This window comes from Podarcis filfolensis, assembly GCF_964270895.1.
Source record: "Podarcis filfolensis genome assembly, chromosome: Z".
Classification (NCBI taxonomy): domain Eukaryota; kingdom Metazoa; phylum Chordata; class Lepidosauria; order Squamata; family Lacertidae; genus Podarcis; species Podarcis filfolensis.
The window spans coordinates 22,185,668-22,208,037 of record NC_139617.1 but is presented as its reverse complement, the minus strand read 5'-3'; the positions used below and the strand labels follow the sequence as shown (position 1 = coordinate 22,208,037).

The 22,370-nt window shown below is 41.9% G+C and overlaps 1 protein-coding gene across 4 annotated transcripts in view; it reads left to right on the top strand.

Moving 5' to 3' along the window:
- Positions 1 to 22,370, top strand: part of LOC310754314 (uncharacterized protein) — a 72,581-nt gene that overhangs the window by 27,350 nt on the left and 22,861 nt on the right. For 3 of the 4 annotated variants that reach the window (XM_083596154.1, XM_083596155.1, XM_083596156.1), the window contains exon 3: positions 22,044 to 22,104. In XM_083596154.1, the coding sequence (XP_083452280.1) occupies positions 22,044 to 22,104 (61 nt within the window). Of the gene's footprint in view, positions 1 to 14,473; positions 14,654 to 22,043; positions 22,105 to 22,370 lie in introns of those variants that run through there. The other variant, XR_014543704.1, reaches the window with a different exon arrangement.

Sequence of the window (22,370 nt, the reverse complement as noted above, 5' to 3'; positions counted from 1 at the left end):
GATGGGGGGGGGGACGACTCCACTCTAAGCCATCTCAGATGTCTGATGATAAAGGCAAAAGCCAAGGACTTAAAAAGCATTTGTTGCCTATTCCGAACTCTGCTAATAATACAAAACCCTGATTGAAACAGTTTGTGGTTTGAGGTATGACATAAACGAAAAGATATTTCCCGAAAATCAAGGTGCTGCTTGAGCTCTTCCAAATGGAAACGAGAAGGAAGTCTATCTGGTAAGGTTTTTCTTCAAAGGTCACTGCTGCAAAACACATTAAGACCCAGGAAAGATGTGCAACACCATCCAGTAGGTAAGGCTCTTATCTAAGGAAGAAGTTTCCATTTGAAGTGCGGGGGAAACTGAGAGCATGTTAATTAGAAGTTAGTAAGGAACTGAAGAGAGGGACTATGGTGAGGTCAGTGAGATATAATAAAATGGCTGAGAAGCTGGAAGCCATCCAGGGAGCATCTGAAGATAGCCATCATGTGCTGAAAGTGGAAATCATGCAGACAGGAAGAAGAATGGCAGAGACAATGGGTGTGTTCACACTTCCCTCAGTGATACCAGGATAAGTACAACTAGGGATGGGGGAGAAATTCAATGCAGTTCACCAGACAGATGTACCAAATCAACATTTTTTGAAATAACATGTGGACTGAAACACAGCTGTTCTTGAATAGTCACACTTATCCATATTTTGCAATGCACATATACATTTATATGTGCCCTTTCCCCGCCCACCCACACATAACCTGGTAAAGGGTGCATACAAATGCATATATTAATGAAAACAATATATGGAAAAGTATTTTAGGAGGGAAAATGGCTTTGAAAAAAATGTATATTAGGCAAAAATGCAGATAAAATGTGTATAGTAAGAGAAAGCCACACAAAAAACGTAGATGAATTTTCATGAGGACTTTAAGGATTTTTTTTAAAAAAAAATACAAAGTGATGTAGAAATGTAGAGAACTGAATTTAATATTGGAAAAATGAAGCAATGAGAGAAACTGATATTGACATATCTGTCTAACTCTAAATACAGTGGTTTGTGGCTGTGAAAGAATCTCTTCGTTTCAATTTCATATCAAATGTGTATGTCAGTGAGAGAGAGAGAATCTTCGTATATACATAAAATTGTAAGGCTGTTGTCATGCTGCAGTTCACATGACCACCAGCAGGACACACCAACTCCAGCATGATGACAGAATGGCAGGCAAACAGGCAAGCAGTGTGAGTGCAGGCAGCCCATGTGAGCTATTTAATGGAAAAAGGAGTTGTTTCACAAGTGTGGTTTGGCAAGTCTAGGGGTACTCCATATATGTCACTAGAGGCCCAAGTGCCCCCTGTGGTCAGGAGTGATTTTCAGTAGCACCAGGTGCAACTGTTCCTGGATCACACCAGCCTGACCACAGCACCCCATGCTTTGGTAACCTCAAGGCTTGATTGTTGTAACATGCTTCATGCAGGGCTGCCCTTGTATCTGGTCTGGAAGCTAAAACTAGAAAAGAATACAGTGGCCAGATTGCTCAGAGGAGCATCAAAATACAGTCAAACTTAGGAACTTGAACATAATCCATTCTGGAAGGACGTTCGACTTTGAAACGTTCGAGTTTCGAGGCGCGGCTTCTGATTGACTCTTGCACTTATCAGAAGCTGCATCGGACATTCGTCTTCTGAGGAACATTTAAAAAATGGACTGTTTTCGACGTTCAGGAGCTGAAACATTCAGCAATGGAGCAGTTCGAGAACCAAGTTTTGACTATATTAACATAACCAGCTAATATTCTGCAGTTCTACATGTGCTCTCCTGGGAGTAAGTACCATTGAACACAGTGCAACTTGCATAGTCATGCATAGAACTGTGACAGAAAAAAGCAAATAAGTCAATGTCCATACCGAAGATATGGAGCACAGAGGCTAACAGTTCGATCCTATACATGTGTACACAAAAGTAAACCCCACTATAGTCAATGGTGTCTACTCCCAGATATGTGCACTGCAATCCTATATAGGCCCCAATGAACTGAATAGGACCTGGGAAAAGGTGAGCATAGGACTGCAACCTAAGATTGTTGACTTAATTCCATTTTTAAACCTGTACCAAATGAGCTTGCTTTTCGGGGATGCAAATATAGAAACAACTGCATCAAGGACTTAGCTGCTAAATATTTTCTAATCCTGTTGCTCTTGTTGTTTGTTGATCCTGCCACCATCTGCCACAGAAAATGACATGATATAACAGTGATTTCTCTCCTGGGCAAAGTTCCTGGAGCCTGGAGCATTTCAGGCCTTTCTGCCTGAGCCAAAGTTGCAGCTCTGAGCCTTTGATGTCTGCTGCAAAGGCATCCAAGGACAGTGTTTTGAGACTTTTGAATCTGTGTGAACACGGAAACTAACCTTAAGACTCCAGGATTGGGAAAATGTTTTCAGTGCAATAGTGGCATGTCAAGTTTGTGTTTTTGTTGAGAAAGACTTGGAGGCCTAGAGAGTAAGGCATGGGGAAACAGCGGCGTAACTAGCCGCTCAGGTGCCCGGTGCGACGCGTGCGTCCTGCAGCCGGGGGTGGGGTGAGCCACCCATGGGGGCAGGTTGCACTGCATGGAGCCTCTCCGCCGCCTCCCCCTCAGCTGTGGGGTGGCTGAGGGAGGGTGGTGGGCAGACGCAAGCCCCACACTGCTGTTTCAGGCAGCACAGAGCTTGCAGGCACCCAAGCCGCCACATCACTTCCAGGAGAGACGTGTGGCTCAGGCATGCTGCAGACCCCGTGGTAAGTGCTGGCCCCTGCGGTGTGGCGCCCAGTGTCAGCCACGTTCCGTTCCGTTTGTTGAGTGAACTAAAAAGTTTTGTGAGTCCAATTTTTTGTAATTTTGTCACCCCCTCCTTCAGTGATGACACCCGGGGCAACCAGCACCACCCGCACTCCCTTCTTCTGCCACTGGGTGGAAGGTACTGCAGTATTAGGAGAGCTAGAGCAAAATTAAAAAGAGAGGGAGCAAGAACACAGCCCTGTTTCACACCTCTATCTATAACAACAGGGTCTGACACCTCGTCCCTTGGCATTATTCTTATACGACAGGTATTATTTGAATAAAGCTTTTTAATCAGGTAAAGTAACCTAGGATCTAGGCCCAGTGACTCCAGTTTGGACCATAACAGCCCCCTATCGACTGAATCTAAAAAGGCCACATATAGGCCTTCTTTATGGTGCCGTGAGTACTTGGGGGCTAAATGGGGTAACACTAAAAAGTTCTTATGAAAATTCATTGGTATTTGTAGTGTGATTCCCCCCCCCCCAGATCATTTTTTAAACATTTTTTACCTTTTTGTATTTTATTTTCATTAATATGTGCATATGTATGCAGACTTTATCCTAGTATATATATTTTTGTGACACATTACTTGGCTGGAAAATTGCAAAATTCAGAGAGGTGCAAACATTGAGGGATGGCTATGTTTTGTTTTGCACATTGTTTCAGAGAGTGAGAATTAGGAAGGTTTGCCTTTAAGTGTGCACTGTATCGAATTTCTCTCCCATCCCTATATTGGAGGACCATTTCCTCTATTTCTATAGCACCTTTACAAAGAAACATATGCACACATTTTAAAAAGACTGGGTGGGCCATGCCCCAAGGAACATACATTCTAGCATCGTAATAGTGCAGCTATCACAAGTCCAGGTAGTGCTTGCTGACAGAAGCATATGAAACAATAAATGTTTTCTGACCCACAACAAGCATACAGCAGGTGCATTTTTTTAAAAAAGCATGGCAGTTACTGATATCGCTGCCAAAATTTCAGATTATGGAGGCCACAGGACCTAGTGTGTAAATTTAGATGTCCCAAGTGATGCAGCTGCATCCTAAATTCAAGCGCACAGTCTTGTGCAGGCAGTGAAACTTAACTTCTTCAACAAGAAAACTTTACCAAAGAGAATCTCCAGATGCTGTAGTTTAGCCATTGCTTTGTTCCCACGGTTCCAGCAAGATTTGAAGCTTGTGTTGGTTTGTCTTCCCATCTGATTACTAAGATAGTTAATTAGCCAGCTCTCAGCTGCAAGGCTGATGGCAGTGACACAATTACTTTAATCAACTTAAAAAAAAAACAACCACAAACATTTTTGAGTTGGCTTACCTGTAACAGCTAGTTCTCAACATCATAATCCAGCTGCTGCATTTAAATTGTTGACTGAGATGTATCAGGATGCACTTCATTACTGGAACTTCCCAGGTCATCTCGTTCCAACTAATTACTAAGGGATTCCAAGGGTTCTTCAGCCACAAGGACACTCACGCTACGGCTGCCAGAGAAATGCTGCCTTTCTTTTTCTCTTCTTTACACATCTGGGCCAGATTTATGTTCAGAGTTGAGTGAAATGATCTCATGCACTTGGAGTCATAGGATCACAGAGTTGGAAGGGGTCTTCTAAGGCCATCTATTCCATCCCCCTGCTTGATTCCAAAAATCTTGAGCTAGAGAATCCTCAATACAGGGTGGTTCAGCTCCTAAAGGAAGGCCTCAAATGAGGTACACTCTGCCACCAGGTTATTGGTTCCATTGCTGAGCAGCTCTTATAATTTCTCCAAGCATTCAGCCTAAATCTGCCCTCTTTCAGCTTAAACCCATTTGATCTAGTTCTGCCCTTTGAGGCAGAAGGCACCAAGTCTGTTGCCCTCTCCTATGTGCCAGCCCTTCAGGTACTTGAAGAATGTGATCGTGTTCCCTCTCAGTTTTCTCTTCTGCAGGCTAAACATACCCAGTTCTTTCAAACTTTCCTCATGGAACTTGTTTTCCATACCCCGAATATCTTTGGTGTTCTCCTCTGAACACATTCCAATTTGTCTATGTCCTTCTTAAAATGTGGCAACCAAAAATGCCCACAGTACTTCAGATGCAGACTAAACTGAAATTATTTCTTCCGTGACTTGGAAGCAGTAGCTCTAAGGATGCAATCTAAAATTGCTCTAGCTTGCAGCTGCATCACACTGTTAACTCATGTTGTGCTCGTGGACCACTACAATCCTAATATCCAAGCATTAAAGTTGTATGTTTGATTTGTTGTTGTTGTTGTTGTCTAAATGCAGGACTTTACACTTCTCTCTCTTGAATTTCATTCATTTTAGTTTCAGCATAGTTTTCTATTCTACCAAGGTCACTTTGAATTTCATTCTTAAAATTCTGGATTCACTGCTTTGAATTGCATCCCTGCATTTATCCCCCTAGTAGGGAAGTGTGGAGGATGGTGGCAAAGAACAGGGCTGCATCTACACAGCTATTTTTAAAAAAGGCTCTGGAAACGCTCTGGGGAAAAACAGTTTTAAAGCTCACAATGGAAAATTTTATAGAGTTCTGATTTCAGCTCTACAGTGCCATCTGGTGTCACCGTGTTATAACGCATTTACAATGTTTTATTTTTACTAACATAGCTGAGTCCCATGACTTTTCAGTGGTGGCTCTCCATTTGGGAGTATTCTGCCCAGAAATACTCTGCTTGGTACCATCACTGTCTGTTTTTAGGTGCCAGACAAAAGCATTCTTATTTACCCAGGCTTATGGTTTTTAATTGGGAGGGTAGTTAGATGTGTCAGTAGCTCCTATTCTGCTCAACCTTTAAGTGGGGTGGGCAGAACTTGTTCCTTTTAAATGGATTGTCAGATGCAAGCAGTGCAGTTATTTAACTATTTTATTATGCATTTTGTGTTTTTTATATTATAATTTTATGTTGTGAACCACCCTGACATCTATGGGTATAGAGAGCTATACAAATTTTAATAATAATAATGGTGGTGTTACATGGTCACAGCCAGGAGCTCTGCTCCACATAAATGCATCTTGCGATGTATAAAAATATATTAGTTTGAGATTTGCCATTATTTCTCTTCTTCTTTTTGTTGCAAGGTTACTAGTGTGAAGTTCTGTGGTCAGTGCAGACTGAACTCTCCTACTCCTGCAGATACAGAGATACTGGGTTTCAAGGAGATGGGATGTTAGGCTTCAATCCTACACAGACCTCACTTGGAAGAAAGCCACATTGAACATTATGGCTTTCTTCCAAGTAAGCATGCATTGAGTTGCATTGTTATTAACTTATTACATGTTTATCCCACCTTTCCTCAAAGCAGGCCAAGAAGACATTCACAGTCTCCTCCCCTTCCCCCATTTTATCCTCACAAAAACCCTGGGAAATATGTTAAGCCAAAGGATGGTGACTGATCCAGGACTACTCAGTGTACTTCATGAAGGATATGGCCATCAGTGGCTGCTAATGTTCTGCGTCACAAGTTGAAAGACGGCTGCTGTGCTCAGGTTCTGCTATGGGCTTCCCCAAGTAGTCATCTAATCAGTCACTGTGAGGACAGGCTGCTGGACCAGATAGGTCTTTGGTGTGATCCAGCAGGACTCTTACTTAGCTCTTATTAAATCACCGCATAGTGTACTTCAGCGTTGATCAGCCAAGTCCAGCAGACCTCAAGGGAAGCCACAGAGATGCATTTGACGTGTTAAGCACAGATTAAAGGAAGCTGTGCAGACATTATTTCATTCCACATTTCACATTATTACCTGGCTGGCAAGTGAAAGGAGCTTCAATAAGATTCCTTTAATGGTTGTGAGTTTTGCATAAAATATGCCTATATTACGGAAAGGCAGGGAGATTTTCACACCCTAGGGACTCCCCAAAATTGCAATTGCTTCAGGGCCCCTAATCTGTCCCACCTAGAAATATAGTCATCCTGGAAGGGCAGAAAATTATTTCAGTCTGGCTAACATTAATGTGCAGGCTATTTGCTTTCCTCTTAATTGCCTAATTAATTCATTCCCCTCTGCAAGTTTGTGCTTTAGATCATCGTCCAACATTTCAGTTGGAGTTTGTTTAGCTAGTGACAAAAGATTAGAACTGATAGATGGAAATGCATTTGAAGTGGCTTTGATAATCGCAGATTTAGAACAGGTTGATGTTTCAGTGGTGGAAATCCTTCCTGGGGATCCCCTCCATATTCTTTCTACTTAATTTCACTTGCTTCATGCCATCTATTGTACGAAGTGATCCATATGTTCAAACTTTTCCATTTAATTGCCATGGAAATTTGATAATTTCATCCTAAAGGAAAGTGGAGGAAAACTCAGGAAGAGCTCCAATTACTTCAAGGGGGGGTGTAATCTTGATTAAAGCACTTCCCCCATGGAAAGAGGGACCTCCTGAACTTTGCGGAGAGCTGACTGCAGAGAAGCTTATCAACCCCCACTCTTTTTTAGGGCTTGCATAACGGTACAGATTTATTATTCTAGATGTTGTTTCCCCTGCCCACAACCAACCCTGTCCCAGTAGTCCTGAAATGTAAGCACCTCACAAAAGCACCTCAAAACCTGTCAAAGTTGCTGAATAGGATTTATATTGTTTTCTTTCTAGAGCATTTATTACTTACTTATTTAAAGGCTTTTTATGAACCGCTTAATATTTCAAAAACCTCCAAGTAGTGTATGGTGTCGTATAAAAACCATACAATGTGTCATCAAAGCATTAAAACAAAAAGATAACCTCAAACCAGTAAAACAGTAGTATAAAAACACATAAAAGGATGTAAACATGTAAACCCGGGTCAGGAAAAGCCTAGGCAAATAGTAAGTCTTCACAAGATGTCTGAAGCAACTGAGAGTTGTTAAATGGCAAAGAAAATAGCATTCCCCAATCCAGAGGCAATAGCAGAAAATATTCATTTCCAGGTCGCTGCCCTATGATTTGTTGCACATCACCCCAATCTTGGAGCGGTGTAAGATTCCAAGAGTTCCAGGCACTTACCCAGGGTTCATGTTTCCTTTTTAGAATGAGGGATATCGGAGACTGTGGCGTCTTTATGATATGTGCTTTATTTACACATATATACAACCTGAGTCTATGATGGAGGGGCTCACAAGCATTGACACCCCGAAAGGGTCTTGTTTCTTCCACAGCAGCAACCCTGGATTCAAACTGAAATCAAACATTGCTCTTTTCAATGCAGCTTTTGATCCTAAACCCTGGCTTCATCTGTTGAGGGAAGGAGCCCCCACACACTTTCCATCTCGTACAGAGCCTCTTTTGTTCCCCCATAATGGCTCTTCACCCAGGCTATCACCTCACCAGGAGGTCAGCCTGGCGATTCCAAGAATTAGAAGACATGATTAAATTTTAACACTTGAATTCATAACAATATTCTCTATGGCGTGGTCCCATAAGTGGAATTTTCCAAGATGGTCTATTAGCTCTTACAGGGTGGGTGTTTCTCAAACACCAAAAGGGTTTTCTGAACAGGGAAATTTGTGCAGACATGCCGGCAAAAACTATTACCACCAGTCACAGTAGGACTGGTTCTAGATTTGATGGGGCCCTTGGTGTGTACATAGGCCCAACTCACACAGAAGCAACCCTACTATGAAACTGAAAGTTGGGTTGGCCATTATTGGCTGTTATCTTTGAGGTGTGGAAGATAGATGTGACCTCAGGACCACAATTTGTTGGGAAGATGGCATAGAAAATCCTGTAGATTGGGGATGGGAAACTTTTTCGGCACAAGGGCCACATTCCCTTCTGAGCAACCCTCCCGGGGCCACATGCCAATGGTGGTCAGGGCCAGAGGCAGAAGTGGGTGGAGCAACAAATGGAAATGTAAGATCTCCCTTTTCCCCTCACCTATATGGCCCCTGTCTCTGAATATGTGAACCTAGGTCTCTGCATCAACACAGATTGTAGGATGGCCATCTGTCATGGATGCTTCAGTTGAGATTCCTGCATTGCAGGGGGTTGGACTAGATGACCCTCAGGGTCCCTTCCAGCTCCTCAATTCTACAATTCTATTATTTGTGCTCTAATCATATTTAGGGTGAATGCAGATATTGTACAGATGCCCTCTCCAGATGGTTTGGACTACAATGGCCCTGCTGGGTGGGTTTGATGAGACTTGTTGCCCAAATCATCTGGGGTGATGTTTGGTGAAAGTTGTTCTACAGGATGGTGGAAAAACAAAAATGCAAGGCATGGTTTTTCAAAATTGGTGGGTGGGTGGGGTATTGTTTTCATTTGTTACTATGCTATGAATTTTTGTGTTTTTATATTGTAAACCACCCTGTGATCCTTGGATGAAGAGCAGTAAAGAAATAAAATAATAAATTTAATTATGAGGCTTTTGTTTTCGGAGCAGGGAACCTAGGTTCAAACTACTTCCTGTGTCCCCACAGATCACCACACCCTCTGCTGCATGGTTGGTCTGAATGAACAGGTAGTGGGGGTGGCTGTACATATGTAGGACTGGGAATCCTGGCTGGCCAAACTGTATGCACATAGGAGTCTTCTTTGTGATAAGAAACCCTGATTGGCCAGACTACATACACGTAGGGCTTGTTAAATATAGTTGTTTAATTGTATGTTGTTTAATTGTATATTGAAATGGAAAGTAACTTTGTATGTGTATTGCTAAAGGTTTAACATCGGATAATTCCACTGAAGCTAAGCAAGACCAGCTGAGTGCTTAACAGTTGATAATTAACTTAGAATGTATCTCTGCCAGCTCTCGTGATGTACAGTCATACCTCAAGTTACGTTTGCCTCAGGTTGCACATTTTCAGGTTGTGTCCCGTGGCGACCGGAAGTACCGGAAATGGTTACTTCCGGGTTTCGCTGCTCGCGCATGCACAGACGCACAAAATGACGTCACACGCATGCGCAGAAGCAGTGAATTACAACCTGCACGTGCACAGATGTGGGTTGCATTCTTTTCAGGTTGCGAACAGGCCTCCAGAACAGATCCTGTTCTCAACCAGAGGTACCACTGTATTTAACTTAGATCACATGGGGTATTCAGTTGCTAATCTCCATTTTGTGTGATTTCATCATTGTTCTCTCTCTGAAGCAGTTGGGTAGAAAGGTATGCAAATGATTTTCTCTAGGAATACATTCTTAGGCTGTAATGGAGGCTGCGACAGAGACAGAGCTCTGTTTTCAGCTCTGGATGAAGTAATTTCATATATCTAAGATGCTGTACCTGTGCTTGGAGAAGCACGTGATATTATGCAACTATTTGGATGCAACTTTAATGTTTTGAGTGTCTGTTTTGGAACAAGTTCTGTTAGTAAAGCTTTGGAACCATATTTGTGGACTGGACAATGTTTTTTTCAAGAAGAGTAGTTTTTATGCATCCTATTGCTTCCATATGCACAATATTAATAATTGCAATAGAGGTTTTCCTCACATTTAGGAATCCTGATTGGCCCAAAGCTACCAACTTTCCTTCAGTTTTCCCAGGACATGTTAATCTGTAATTTCCAGGATGCCCCCTGGACCAGTTTTTTTTTAAAAAAAATATGGTGCTCCATTGGCTACTTTCCAATCTTCCAATCCTGGAGGCTGATCCGAGGAACAAGTTACATAGAAGACAAGCAATTTCTCATTTGAGTTCCTTGAGAACTCTCAGGTGGACACCATCAGGGTTCAGATATTTGTCAGCCTTTATTTTGTCCATTAGGGACACGGGTGGCGCTGTGGGTTAAACCACAGAGCCTAGGACTTGCCAGTCAGAAGGTCGGCGGTTCGAATCCCCACGACAGGGTGAGCTGCCGTTGCTCGGTCTCTGCTCCTGCCAACTTAGCAGTTCAAAAGCACGTCAAAGTGCAAGTAGATAAATAGGTACTGCTCTGGCGGGAAAGTAAACGGCGTTTCCGTGCGCTGCTCTGTTCCGCCAGAAGCGGCTTAGTCATGCTGGCCACATGACCCGGAAGCTGTACGCCGGCTCCCTTGGCCAATAAAGCGAGATGAGCGCCGCAACCCCAGAGTCGGCCACGACTGGACCTAATGGTCAGGGGTCCCTTTACCTTTACCTTTATTTTGTCCATTAGGCCTAGAACTTCATCTCTCATCTCCACTATCCGCCTCAGTTCCTTCCCATTATGTAGTTCAGTCTCTTTTCTGTATCGAGCACACCTTTCTGTGGATATAATCTATCCAACCGGGTTTAGTTGCAATTCAGGTTTGATATGTAAGCAAAAACTTTTAAAAGGGTGGCAATTTAATCTCACTTCCACCCTGATGCAGGGATGGCATTGCCCACTGCACCTAAGGGCAGCCTGCTGTCTTAGGAGATGACAGGCAGATGAGGTGGCACAGACACCTGTGTCCTCCAACACCTTGCCACCACTCCCATTCCCCAGCATCAGCCACCTGAGATAGCTGCCTCATTCTGCCTAATGATAGGGCTGACCCTAGCAGCTGTGTTGGTTGGCCTGGCAGTGGCATGGACTGGAGCAGCTGACCCTTTCAGCTGTATTAGGCTAGGCATTGCGAAACAACATTGGCATTGGGAACACACCGCCAATGAACAGGATGCTGCTTTTCACTAAATTTGCCAAGGGACTTCTCCCAGATTTTGGAACTTGCTCCCTAGGGAAGCTAGACTGGCTTCCTCCTTGCTGTCCTTTTGCTGGCAGGTGAAGCTCTTGTTCCAACAGGCTTTGAGGAACTGAGTGCTTTTCATTAAAGGGCTGGTGCCGTGCTGTTTTTATTGTAATTACTGGTATGTTTAAAGCAGATTTTATATGTCTGTAATTTGAATTCTATCAATGTTTAATAGCATTTTAATGACTGATTCTTCTGTTTTTAGCAGTCCTTATTTTTTATCTGTATGTTGCCTTGAGTCCCATCAGGGAAAAAGTCGGGGTATGTATAAATAAATAAATAGTCCGTAGGGTTGCAAATTTAGAAATAATTACCGTAATTTAAATAGAAGTATAATACATCATTTATGGATGCAAATTTCTAAAACAGTTTCTTGAACAGAAGTACAGTACCTTTCATCCTAGCAGAGGAGACTATGGTCTGTGTGCCTTCTTAGTCTGCCATCCAGGAAACCATGGCTGATGGGCAACTTCAAGGCCCCTCCTCCTGCTCGCCCTCCTTATGACTCTATATCTTTAACCCAGACTTTGACTGAATAGCCTTCCAAAGAGGAGACAGTCCAATGACAGCTCTTCCAATAAACATCTGCCCTCTACAAAGTAGGACACACAGCCACCATCATAGGCAGGGAGGTTCCTGCAGAAAAGATCCACATGAGTTCTTAATAAGCACCTTGAACGTGCTTAACTTTGACTGGGTCATGCCCAAATTTGAAACAATTTTGAACCTATTAGCAAGCAAGATTTCCATCGCCCATAACTCAGCCCTGTAGGGAAGGCATTTGGTTCCGTCAATAAGCAGTAGTAATTTGAGGCCTGCCAGGGTTTCTTGCTTGTAAAGACGTGGGTTTTTGTTTTGTTTTGTTTTGTTTTAAATACAGATGTGAATTCTCCCTCTACCCTCCTTTGGACCCAAGGCTAGCATACTATGAGCCCTCTAGAGCTCAGACCGCTTCCAGGGACAGCTCCCCCACCCCTCCCTGGACTTGATTATTTCATTGACAGCAGTCAATATCTCCCTGCATAGGAATGCATTTACTTATAGGCACATAAGTAATTCATTTATAAAATTGAATTATCCGACTAAGGGAGATTGTATGTTTTGATTGTGTAGCAGTACTTCTGAAACTGACTTAAAATTGATAAAAGCCAGATGGGAAGCGGAAACGGTCCATTTCATGACTCTTTAAACGTTTAAATTTCTTAACCCTTGGACTTTGAAAATTTCCCTCCAAAAGTTAAGAGTGTAGTGTGGAAGCAATTTGTTGAAAGGGTTCGTGGTATGCAAAACAGGTAATAAGCACTTAACAACAGTGTGTTGTGGAAATCGGGGAAGGGGGGTATTAAGTCTTTACCCCCTGGCTAAAATTAATCTCTTTATTGGGTGAGTGGAGGAGGTATTCTGAAAAGGAAGATGTCTGTCCAGAGAGGTATTTGTGCTGGCAAAAAAAGTGTGGGGGGGAGAGTTAGACTAAAATACTGGGGGTGCCACTTCCATGGAGGTCTCCAGGCCAATAATTCAACAATGGAAGAAGTGTTGTGAAGGCAGAAACTGTTTTTTTTTTTTTTTTTTTTGCAGTGTGGAAGGCAGTTTGGAAAAGGATTGTGGGACAACAGGCATTGGATAGGAGAGGGTGCACAGGTCTATTTCTGAAAAATCAGACCCAGACAACCATATTTGATCCAGATAGCTTTTTTGGTGTTACTTTTTCTGTCAAAAGAAGAAGAAGAATGGGCTGATTCCCTTTTAATTGACTGCCAGAACAATTTAGAAAAATGAAAGAGGCTGGAGAATGCCCAATAGCAGGGTTGAATAATACACACACACACACAGCCTTGCTGGGTCAGGCCCAATAGGGCTGGCCTTGTGATGAGGCAGAGTGAGGCAGCTGCCTCAGGTGGCAGATGGTGAGGTGCGGGGAGGGAATGCAGTTGTGAGTGCCATGTGGTGTGCACTGTACCCTCTGTGCTAACCTACTGCCCTCCAGTGCAGTGGAAGGCCTCCAGTGTAGTTTTGTCCTTCACCTCGGGCAGCAAAATGTCTTGAGCTGGCTATGTGGCCAAAGGTCTATATAGTTCAGTGTGCTGTTCACACTGTGGCCAATCAGATGCCTGTGGGAAGTCCATAGGTATGACCTAAATGTCACAGCAGTGCTCTCTGCACTTGGGATTTACAGCAAGCAGTATTCACTGCCACTGGTCGTGCGTGCAGGTAGAACGTAGGTGTGAGATGCTGTTTTAGACACTTCTGTAATGAGTATTATGGGGGGGGTTAATTGTAAAGATACTGGATATATATTGGATATTTATAGCGGACTGTGTTTTATCTCCTTTTTTCATTGTGCTATTGAATGGTGATGGCCTTGGCTGAGCAATCAAGATCTGGATTTCGGAAAGGGAACATTAGTTTTGATGTATTTATATGTATTCTGGTTTTTTTCTGGAAAACAAAACCATGCAAAAAGAGGAGGAGGTAGGGCTGCCATTAGCTCAATAACTTTTCGGGTGTCTTGGTTTTTACTTTTTGGAATATGATAACCCTAGGAGGAGGAGGAGCTGCTTCTGGCTTCTTGCTCACTAGCTCTTGCCTTATCTAAGAATGAACATACCAACTTCTCTCATCCACACAAAAAAAAAAAACACCTGGGACTGGCACAGTCAACAGGTGAGGTAGAATCATATCTCCATGACAGAGCACATGATTTGCACATCAAAAGCTCTAGGTTCAGGTTCAAGCACCACCATCTCTAAGTCAGACTTGGCAAGTCTTTTGTAGAAATTAATATTGCACAGTTCAAAGCAACTGGAAGCATAAGAACTGCCTCCTTTTGGAAATGACTCATTGTCCAGGCCCTTAAATATATTATTCAAACTTTTACTGGCAGAATTCTTCGAAACAAAACATAAGCATCATAGACACAGCCGAAATATCCATACAATGTATTGTGCTGTCCGGTACAGGTGCAGCATCTTACAAAATATGAAATAATCCAAACAGACATATAAACAAAGGTCTCTCTCTCTCTCTCTCTCTCTCTCTCTCTCTCTCTCTCCACAGCCTGCATTCCAGCCTCCATTGGCCTTAGGCCTTTTCCTCTTCCTTCTGGAGAACTTCATTTACATCCTTCTACAGCCACCAGCCTTCCAAGATGACGGATTTGCAACTCAATACCTTAGTTACCTGATCTAAGGTTATAACAGTTTAGAGTTACAGAAAACAACCAACAGTTATGCATTAAGGAGCTCAGAGTCCTTTAGAAAACAACTGTGGATAAACCCCAATGTGAGCAATACACATCTAGCCATTATCCATTTTAAACCTTCATTAATTCATATACATTTTCAATGTCTGTGTAACTTAACGAAGTGTCCTATCAGAAACCCTGGATCGCCACTATCAGTCAATGTGTAGACAATACTAATCCTGATTTACCAATAGTTTCACTTGGTACAAAGCAGCTTTCTATGTTCCTTACTTGGGTAATGCAGTAAAACAAGGGTGGGGGAATCTGCAGCCTTCCAGGTGCTGCTGGGAGTGCAACTTCCATCATCCCTGTTGACCAGGTTCAAACTGATGGGAGGCCACAGATTGCCTGCAGTAAAGAGAACGTCCTCACCTGTTGTTATATCTATACTGACATATCAAAAATTGTGTATCACTGTCCTTGTATTGATTTCCTGGGGATTCTAGAAACTGCCATTTGTCCCTGTGCTCTCAGCTGAAGATGGGTATCTTTCATGTGTCCAGGAACACAGTTTGTAGAACTGTATTAAGCTTCCTAATGCATTTGCCTTCAGTCAGAACAGGGTCGCCTTTTTCCAGTTTGGAGAAACAAAATCTATCAACAATGCCGTGTTTAAGATTTTGTCCTTCCTGCTCTATTCATATTTTCCAAAACAGTTTTCAATTTTCCTGCTTCCAGCCATTGCCAAAAAATATATTTTGGCAGACAGCAGGATAAATTGCATAGCAGACACGGGGAAATCATTTGTTTTTATCTTGAGGCATTAGAGAAAAGCCGATAATTTTTGATCACTTGCAAACATGTTATGAACCATGCTGACATCCAGCGTGCTCATCGCAACGTCTCTTCATTTTATCTAAACTTTTCTGACAATGCACTCTGATGTTTGGCATAACAGGGAAGAAATTAAAGAGGATAGATTGCTCCTGACTAGGACTGGATTTCTAAAGCCAATTGCTCAATTTGTATAAAGTAATGGCATATGTTATTGCTATATACTATTATTATTTTTGAAATCATTGTGAAACAAAGGCAACTTGCAGTTGTAAACAGCTGTCAAGCATCACTGCTCTTACTCTAAAGCAGGCAGATGGAACCTGGTGCCCACCAGATGTTGACAGATCACGACTCACATCAGCCCTGACTGTTGGCTATGCTGGCTGGGGCTGATGGGAGTTGGAGTACAGTAAGACCTGGAGAGACACAGTTTCATCTCTCCTGTACTAAAGATATACAGTAATACTCATATCAACATTATAAGTATCATTACCTGCCCTTCACCATTAGGTCTCAGGGGTGGTTGCAACTGTTTAAGATGCAACTGATTTCATTTTGGTTTAAACATAATGCTATTGCAAAATATGGTCTGAAGCTCAACATCAAAAAAACAAAGATCATGGCCACTGGTCCCATCACCTCCTGGCAAATAGAAGGGGAAGAAATGGAGGCAGTGAGAGATTTTACTTTCTTGGGCTCCATTATCACTGCAGATGGTGACAGCAGTCACAAAATTAAAAGACGCTTGCTTCTTGGGAGAAAAGCAATGACAAACCTAGACAGCATCTTAAAAAGCAGAAACATCACCTTGCCAACAAAGGTCCATATAGTTAAAGCTATGGTTTCCCCGTAGTGATGTATGGAAGTGAGAGCTGGACCATAAAGAAGGCTGATCACTGAAGAATTGATGCTTTTGAATTATGATGCTGGAGGAGACTCTTGAGAGTCCCATGGACAGCAAGAAGATCAAACCTATCCATTCTTAAGGAAATCAGCCCTGAGTGCTGACTGGATGGACAGATTGTGAAGCTGAGGCTCCAATACTTTGGCCACCTCATGAGAAGAGAAGACTCCCTGGAAAAGACCCTGATGTTGGGAAAGATGGAGGGCACAAGGAGAAGGGGACGACTGAGGACGAGATGGTTGGACAGTGTTATCGAAGCTACCAGCATGAGTCTGACCAAACTGTGGGAGGCAGTGGAAGACAGGAGTGCCTTGCGTGCTCTGGTCCATGGGGTCACGAAGAGTCGGACACGACTAAATGACTAAACAACAACAATTGCAAAATCTAGAGGAATAAAAACAGCTTTCAGGGGGAAATTGTCATTTTCTCCTCCTGCTACCTTGTCTAAGAAATGGTAAATCTACCCAGTACACATAGGTTTCATTGTGTCATACCCTCCAACTATGTTTCATCATGCCACACCCTCCAGCATTTCTCCAGTGAAAATAGAGACATCCATGTTCAATGGAATACTAAGCTTGTATTGGGATTGCAGCTTTAGTTGCTCAAAATTAATGCCAAAGAACCATGCACATTGGGTTCTTTATTGCCCCTTTTTGCTTTTATCTGCAGGGATTTGCAATCAATTGTTCTCTTATAGTGGAAATAAAGGTTCAGAAACTCTTCTAAGCTCTAGTCCAGACTCTGCCAGCTTGGCACTCTCAAATGGTTTTTGAATTTCAGCTTCCATTAGCCCCAGTGAGTACATAATGGCTGGGGTTGATGGAGGTCACTGTCCATAACATTAAATATTAAACATAAAAAACCCATCCCAGAAATAACAAAAAACCCCAAAAAGTTGCGGTCCAAAACACTAAATTCTAAATATAAAATAACAAGACACTAGATACTAAGATTATAAATACTAAATACCAAGACATAAAATACAAAAAAAAAAAGTCTCTAAGCGGTTTACAAAAATAACAAGTGTGTGTGCAATGAATCTGTAAAATCACAGTAGAATATTATAGAAAACTGCAGTTCAATAATATTAGCTATCTGGTTATTACAGCAGCTCTCACACTATTAATTAGCTAGGACAACCTTTGCCAGTGCTGGCTGGGGCTGATGAAAATTTCAGCCTAAAATACAGAGAGCACCAGGTTGGCAAAGGCTGTTCCAGTCAAGGGTGCTCAGAGAGAGGGGGAGATATTGAGAGCAGAAAAATGGTTGTTTGCATCCCATAGCTGCTCCTGGTAATATTGCAACTTCTTTTCACATAGCTAGAGCAGGCTGCATGTTTACATCCTTTGCAATAGTAACATTTCTTTTTCTTTCTTTTATGTGGGTGGGGGTATACAAACAAGCAAAAAAATATATCATAAAGGAATTACAAGAGTATGCTTTCTCACTGTTTTCTTTTTTCTGTTTGAAATATTTTTTATTTGATTTTACAAGTGTAAAGTTATAACAATACCAAATGTATATCCATATTTAGATATTTCTCTGAATCTCCTGACTTCCCACCATGGGTCCTATTGTCAACATTTTCAACTGCATATTATTTCATAATCCATGGTATTATGCCACACTGTCCATAGTATTTATTACAAGTGTTGTTAAAATCCTGCTAATGTTTTCATCTGCCTACAGTGGTCACTTTCTCACTGTTTTCAAACAGGACAGCTGGCAGTACTTGGAGTAAAAAGTACCAACTCACACACCTTGACAAAGGTAGCTCAGTTAACGGAAAGTTTATTGAGAGACACGCAGTAGAGTGTCTTTAATCATCAGTCTCAATGAGTACACATTAAGGTGGGTTATACCAAGTCAAACCATTGATCCAACTAGCTTCACTGACTAGCAAAGACTCTCCAGCGTTTCAGACAGGGGCATTCCCAAGCTTACCTGGAGATGTCAAGGAATGACATGCAAATCAGATGCTCTACCACTGAGAGACAACGCTTCAAATGGTAGCCAATCTCAGTCACCTGAACGACTTGCCAGATTTCCTTAAATATCCATGGGTATGTTGGGGAGATAAGGCAAGCCAAACTTCCTGGGGAAAAGGGCAAATACTCTTGCACTGATTCCAGAAACCACCAGCCACAGGCATGGACAAAACCAGTAGTTTCTTCTTCTTCTTTTTACCCAGGAAGCAAAACAAATTGGTTCTAAGCCTCAGCAGAACCACCAGCCTCTTTTCCCAGAAAGCAAACAGTAGGTATCAACTTTTGGAGAATACTTGGGACAGTCCTATGGTTTTCTGCTATACACTGTTAATCACAGCTCTTTTTAACTCTACCACCCTCAAATAAAAACCACCATCAGCAACAAAATGCTCACAAGTTATCTCTCTCTTTCTATAACTATGTCTTCATTGCACAACCACTTTACTCATGGTGCAGAAACATTCATTGACTCTATGCCTTCATTTATTCTCATTCTCTGCACACATTTCTTAGTAATGCCCACTAGGTGGCAGACGAATACATTTAATTGACAAAGGTCTATAAGGTGATATAACAATATTATTTTGGGATTTTCAGGTATCAAAAAATCGTTTATCACAGCTAGTGCAGTTCTCCAGAAATTTAGGATTAATAGGCCAAAAAAGGAAAATAGAAAAGCAAAGGAAGTAAATTTGCATTGATCAAACCACAAGGCCTGTTCTCAATCTATGCAGTTTTGTCTGTATAATGCAACTGCTTGATAACTGCAGTGCAATTTCAAGAGGTAACATCAAACCCCACATTTGGGAGTCCTGGATTGCCTAAAGCAAAATGGACCGATAAATGGAATAGTAACCCCCAATCCCAATTGTTCTGATGTTTATTTCTGAATGTATATAAGGCGCCACATGCACACTTCAGCACCAATTATCAAATCTTCAGTTCATTACCAATGTGCAGATATGCATGAATACAACTCAGCAAGAGAACAACTTTGTTGTGATTGTGCATCCAGTTGCATCCAGATTCTTCTGTGCTATGTTTTACTAATTGGCAGGGGTGCCTGTCTGTGTGTGCACCAATAAAACAAAATGAAATGCCTCATGCAATTATACCTATGATTGTATCAGAATTGCTTCTTCTTTTTGGCAGTGTTTTCTCAGTAGGCATAAGTGTAAGGGAAACAGTTTTGCCGAAATATGTCAAGGAATTTGAGGAACAGAGATCTATGACGTATTCTGCTTGCTTCAGTTCTGGAGTTAATTGGAGTGAAATTCATCAATCTAAACCAGAATTCCTTCTTTCAAAGATGTGTTTATTAAATTTTCAAAAACAGCAACATAAAAACAAGACGAACAACAAAGAAACAAAGAACAACAACAGCTGTGTGAAGCACGTTATCGCAGTTAAAATAAGCAGAAGATTCAACGAACGTTTGCAGAAGTAATGAAACAGATTCCTAAAAGGGACACTTTTGGCAGTAAGAACCACGCATTGATACGGTGGCCTCACCCCATAGAGGCATATGGTGTTTGTGGGGCTATACAGCATGCTTTTCTTTTTCTTTTTATGAATATAAATAGATACTATACAGTATCCAAATTGTTTTGTTTTTCAATCCCCATTAAAGCCAACCTAAACAAGTGACTCTTTGGGCAGAGAGGACTAGAGTAATGTGGGATGTGGGGCCTGTGGTCCCCCAGATGTTGGAGGCATTTGACTCCCAACCAGGGGCGTCTTATCCTAGAGGCTATTGGTGTTGGGTGCCAGGGCAACAAGTTCTGGAGGGCGCCAGGGAAGAGGCAGAGGCTAGATACGCTACCTCCTGGCATCAACTCACCGCCCTCGCCTGCTTCTGCCATGCTACCTGCGCTAAAGCAGCACCGTGCCCGGAGCCTCCATCTGCCATGGCCACTGTGGCACAAAGCAGTCAGCTGAGCCGGGAGACGCCGCGTCCAGCCTCCGCCTCTTCCCCACCAGAGGAGCCACCCTCCAGCTACTGACCGCCTCCTCCAGCCCCGCTGGCAGTGCCGTCCTCCCTAAAAAAGGTCGACAACTCTGGGGGGTGGGGTGGGCTGCCAGAGGGAGCTTTGCACCATGGCGCCAGATATGCTTAAGGCGGCCCTGCTCCCAACAGCTCCACCATCAGGGCCAATGGCCAGGATTATAAGAGAGAGATATATACAGTGCTTTTCTTCTAGAAAAAAGGTGCCGGTACTCACCATGGAGTTGTTACGAGTGCCACATTTTAAACCAGTGCATTTCTTCTAGGGAAAAATGGGTTGCTGGTACTGCGTACCCTTGAGTGCCCCTGCCCAAAAACTGTACTGTATATACTGTGTAGTATATTGGTTTTCATGAGAAAACAACAGTATAGAAACAGGTAAGTCCTACCCCACCCTCACAGTAGAACAAGCAGTTGAAAAGCTTCTTGAGGATATCCAAAGCAAAAGAAATTACAGCGCCCAATGGCAGAGGACAAAAGCCATTTCAGCTGGTGTTCCACAGTCTCAGGAAAGCAGATAAAAGAGCCTTGTATGTGTATGTCTCCCTTAACATATTTCATGAGTGGAATCCAGGTAGCAAAAAAGGTCAAAAGGTTTTGCTTTTCCTTTGGCTAATTTTATACGGAATGTTAATTTTCCTTCAATGTGCCAAAATTCATGGAGCCATTGCTCAAAGGTTAAGCTAACTGTCGGCTTCTAGGTTTTTGCAATTTCTAGTCGAGCAGTCAGTAATATGAAAGTTTTATGTACCATCTTCTCATTGTGACTTCTTGCCAATACATGATAACTGCAGTGCAATTTCCAGCAGTAATATTAAACATCACATTTGAGAGTACTGGGTTGCCTAAACCAAAAGGAACCAATAAATGAAGCAGTAATTCCCCAATCCCAATTGTTCTGCTGTGGAATAAGAAGAACCACCTGACTTGTTGCTGTATTAATTTCTTTAAATATCCAATTCCAGTTGGATTTGGAGTCCAATGGCATGTGGGGGATGAGAGGTAAAAGTAATGATACTTTGAAATTCAGCATTCTTTTTTAAAAGAATAATAATAATAATAATAATAATAATAATAATAATAATAATAATTTTTATTTATACCCCGCCCTCCCCAGCCAAGGCTGGGCTCAGGCCAGCTAACAAGCAATAATAAAAACAAGTTGAATGAATACAACTTAAAAACAAAATTAAAATACAACATTAAAATATTGAAACATTAAAATATTAAAATATTTTAATAATTTTATTATTAATTAAAATAATTAAAATATTTGAAATTTTACTGCTAAAATTTGACTTTCAGAGATACTCTTAAATCGACAAATGCAATGCTTTTACACTTTCCACCCTCCCTCCCCCCAAAAAAATCTGACTTGGATCCTAAAATAAGATAAGGAAGTTCCTAGAATAATGTTCCCCATTCCCTTCTCCCCACTGCAAACATTCTAGTCCCCTACCCCGATTAGCCCCTGGGGGGGGGTCCCCGGTGTGGTTGCCCTGAACAATGTGGGCTGGGGTATGGGAGCTACTGAGCAAGAGGGAATCACTGAAAATTGGTCTTTGATTCTAAGATATGATACATTAAGAAAGTTTACAGAAAGAACATTTATTGTGTCTTATTCCACAGTGTTCAGGAAACAGGAAAGGGAAGGGTGAATATATTCATTTCTGAGTCTCTCTGTTTCTCATTTTTTCCTGTCTTAGGTTCTGTTCTCCACATTTCTGCATCATTTTGGCATTTTCTTGAAGAAAGACCAGCATTTTAGTACGTATTAATTTCTCCTCTCACTTACACATTTTTGTACGCAATGCCCCCTAATATACACATTTTCACAAAGAAATTTTCCATAATGTAATGCATTTCAATATGTTACTTTCACAAATACAAGCATTTTTATGCATGCTCATATGCAATTTTGTACACATTACTTGGCTGGAGAATTGCATTGCAATTTTTAGAGAGGTGCAAATTCTGCAAGGTGGCTGTGTTTCAGTTTGTATATTATCTCAGAAAGTGTGTACCCATCTCTA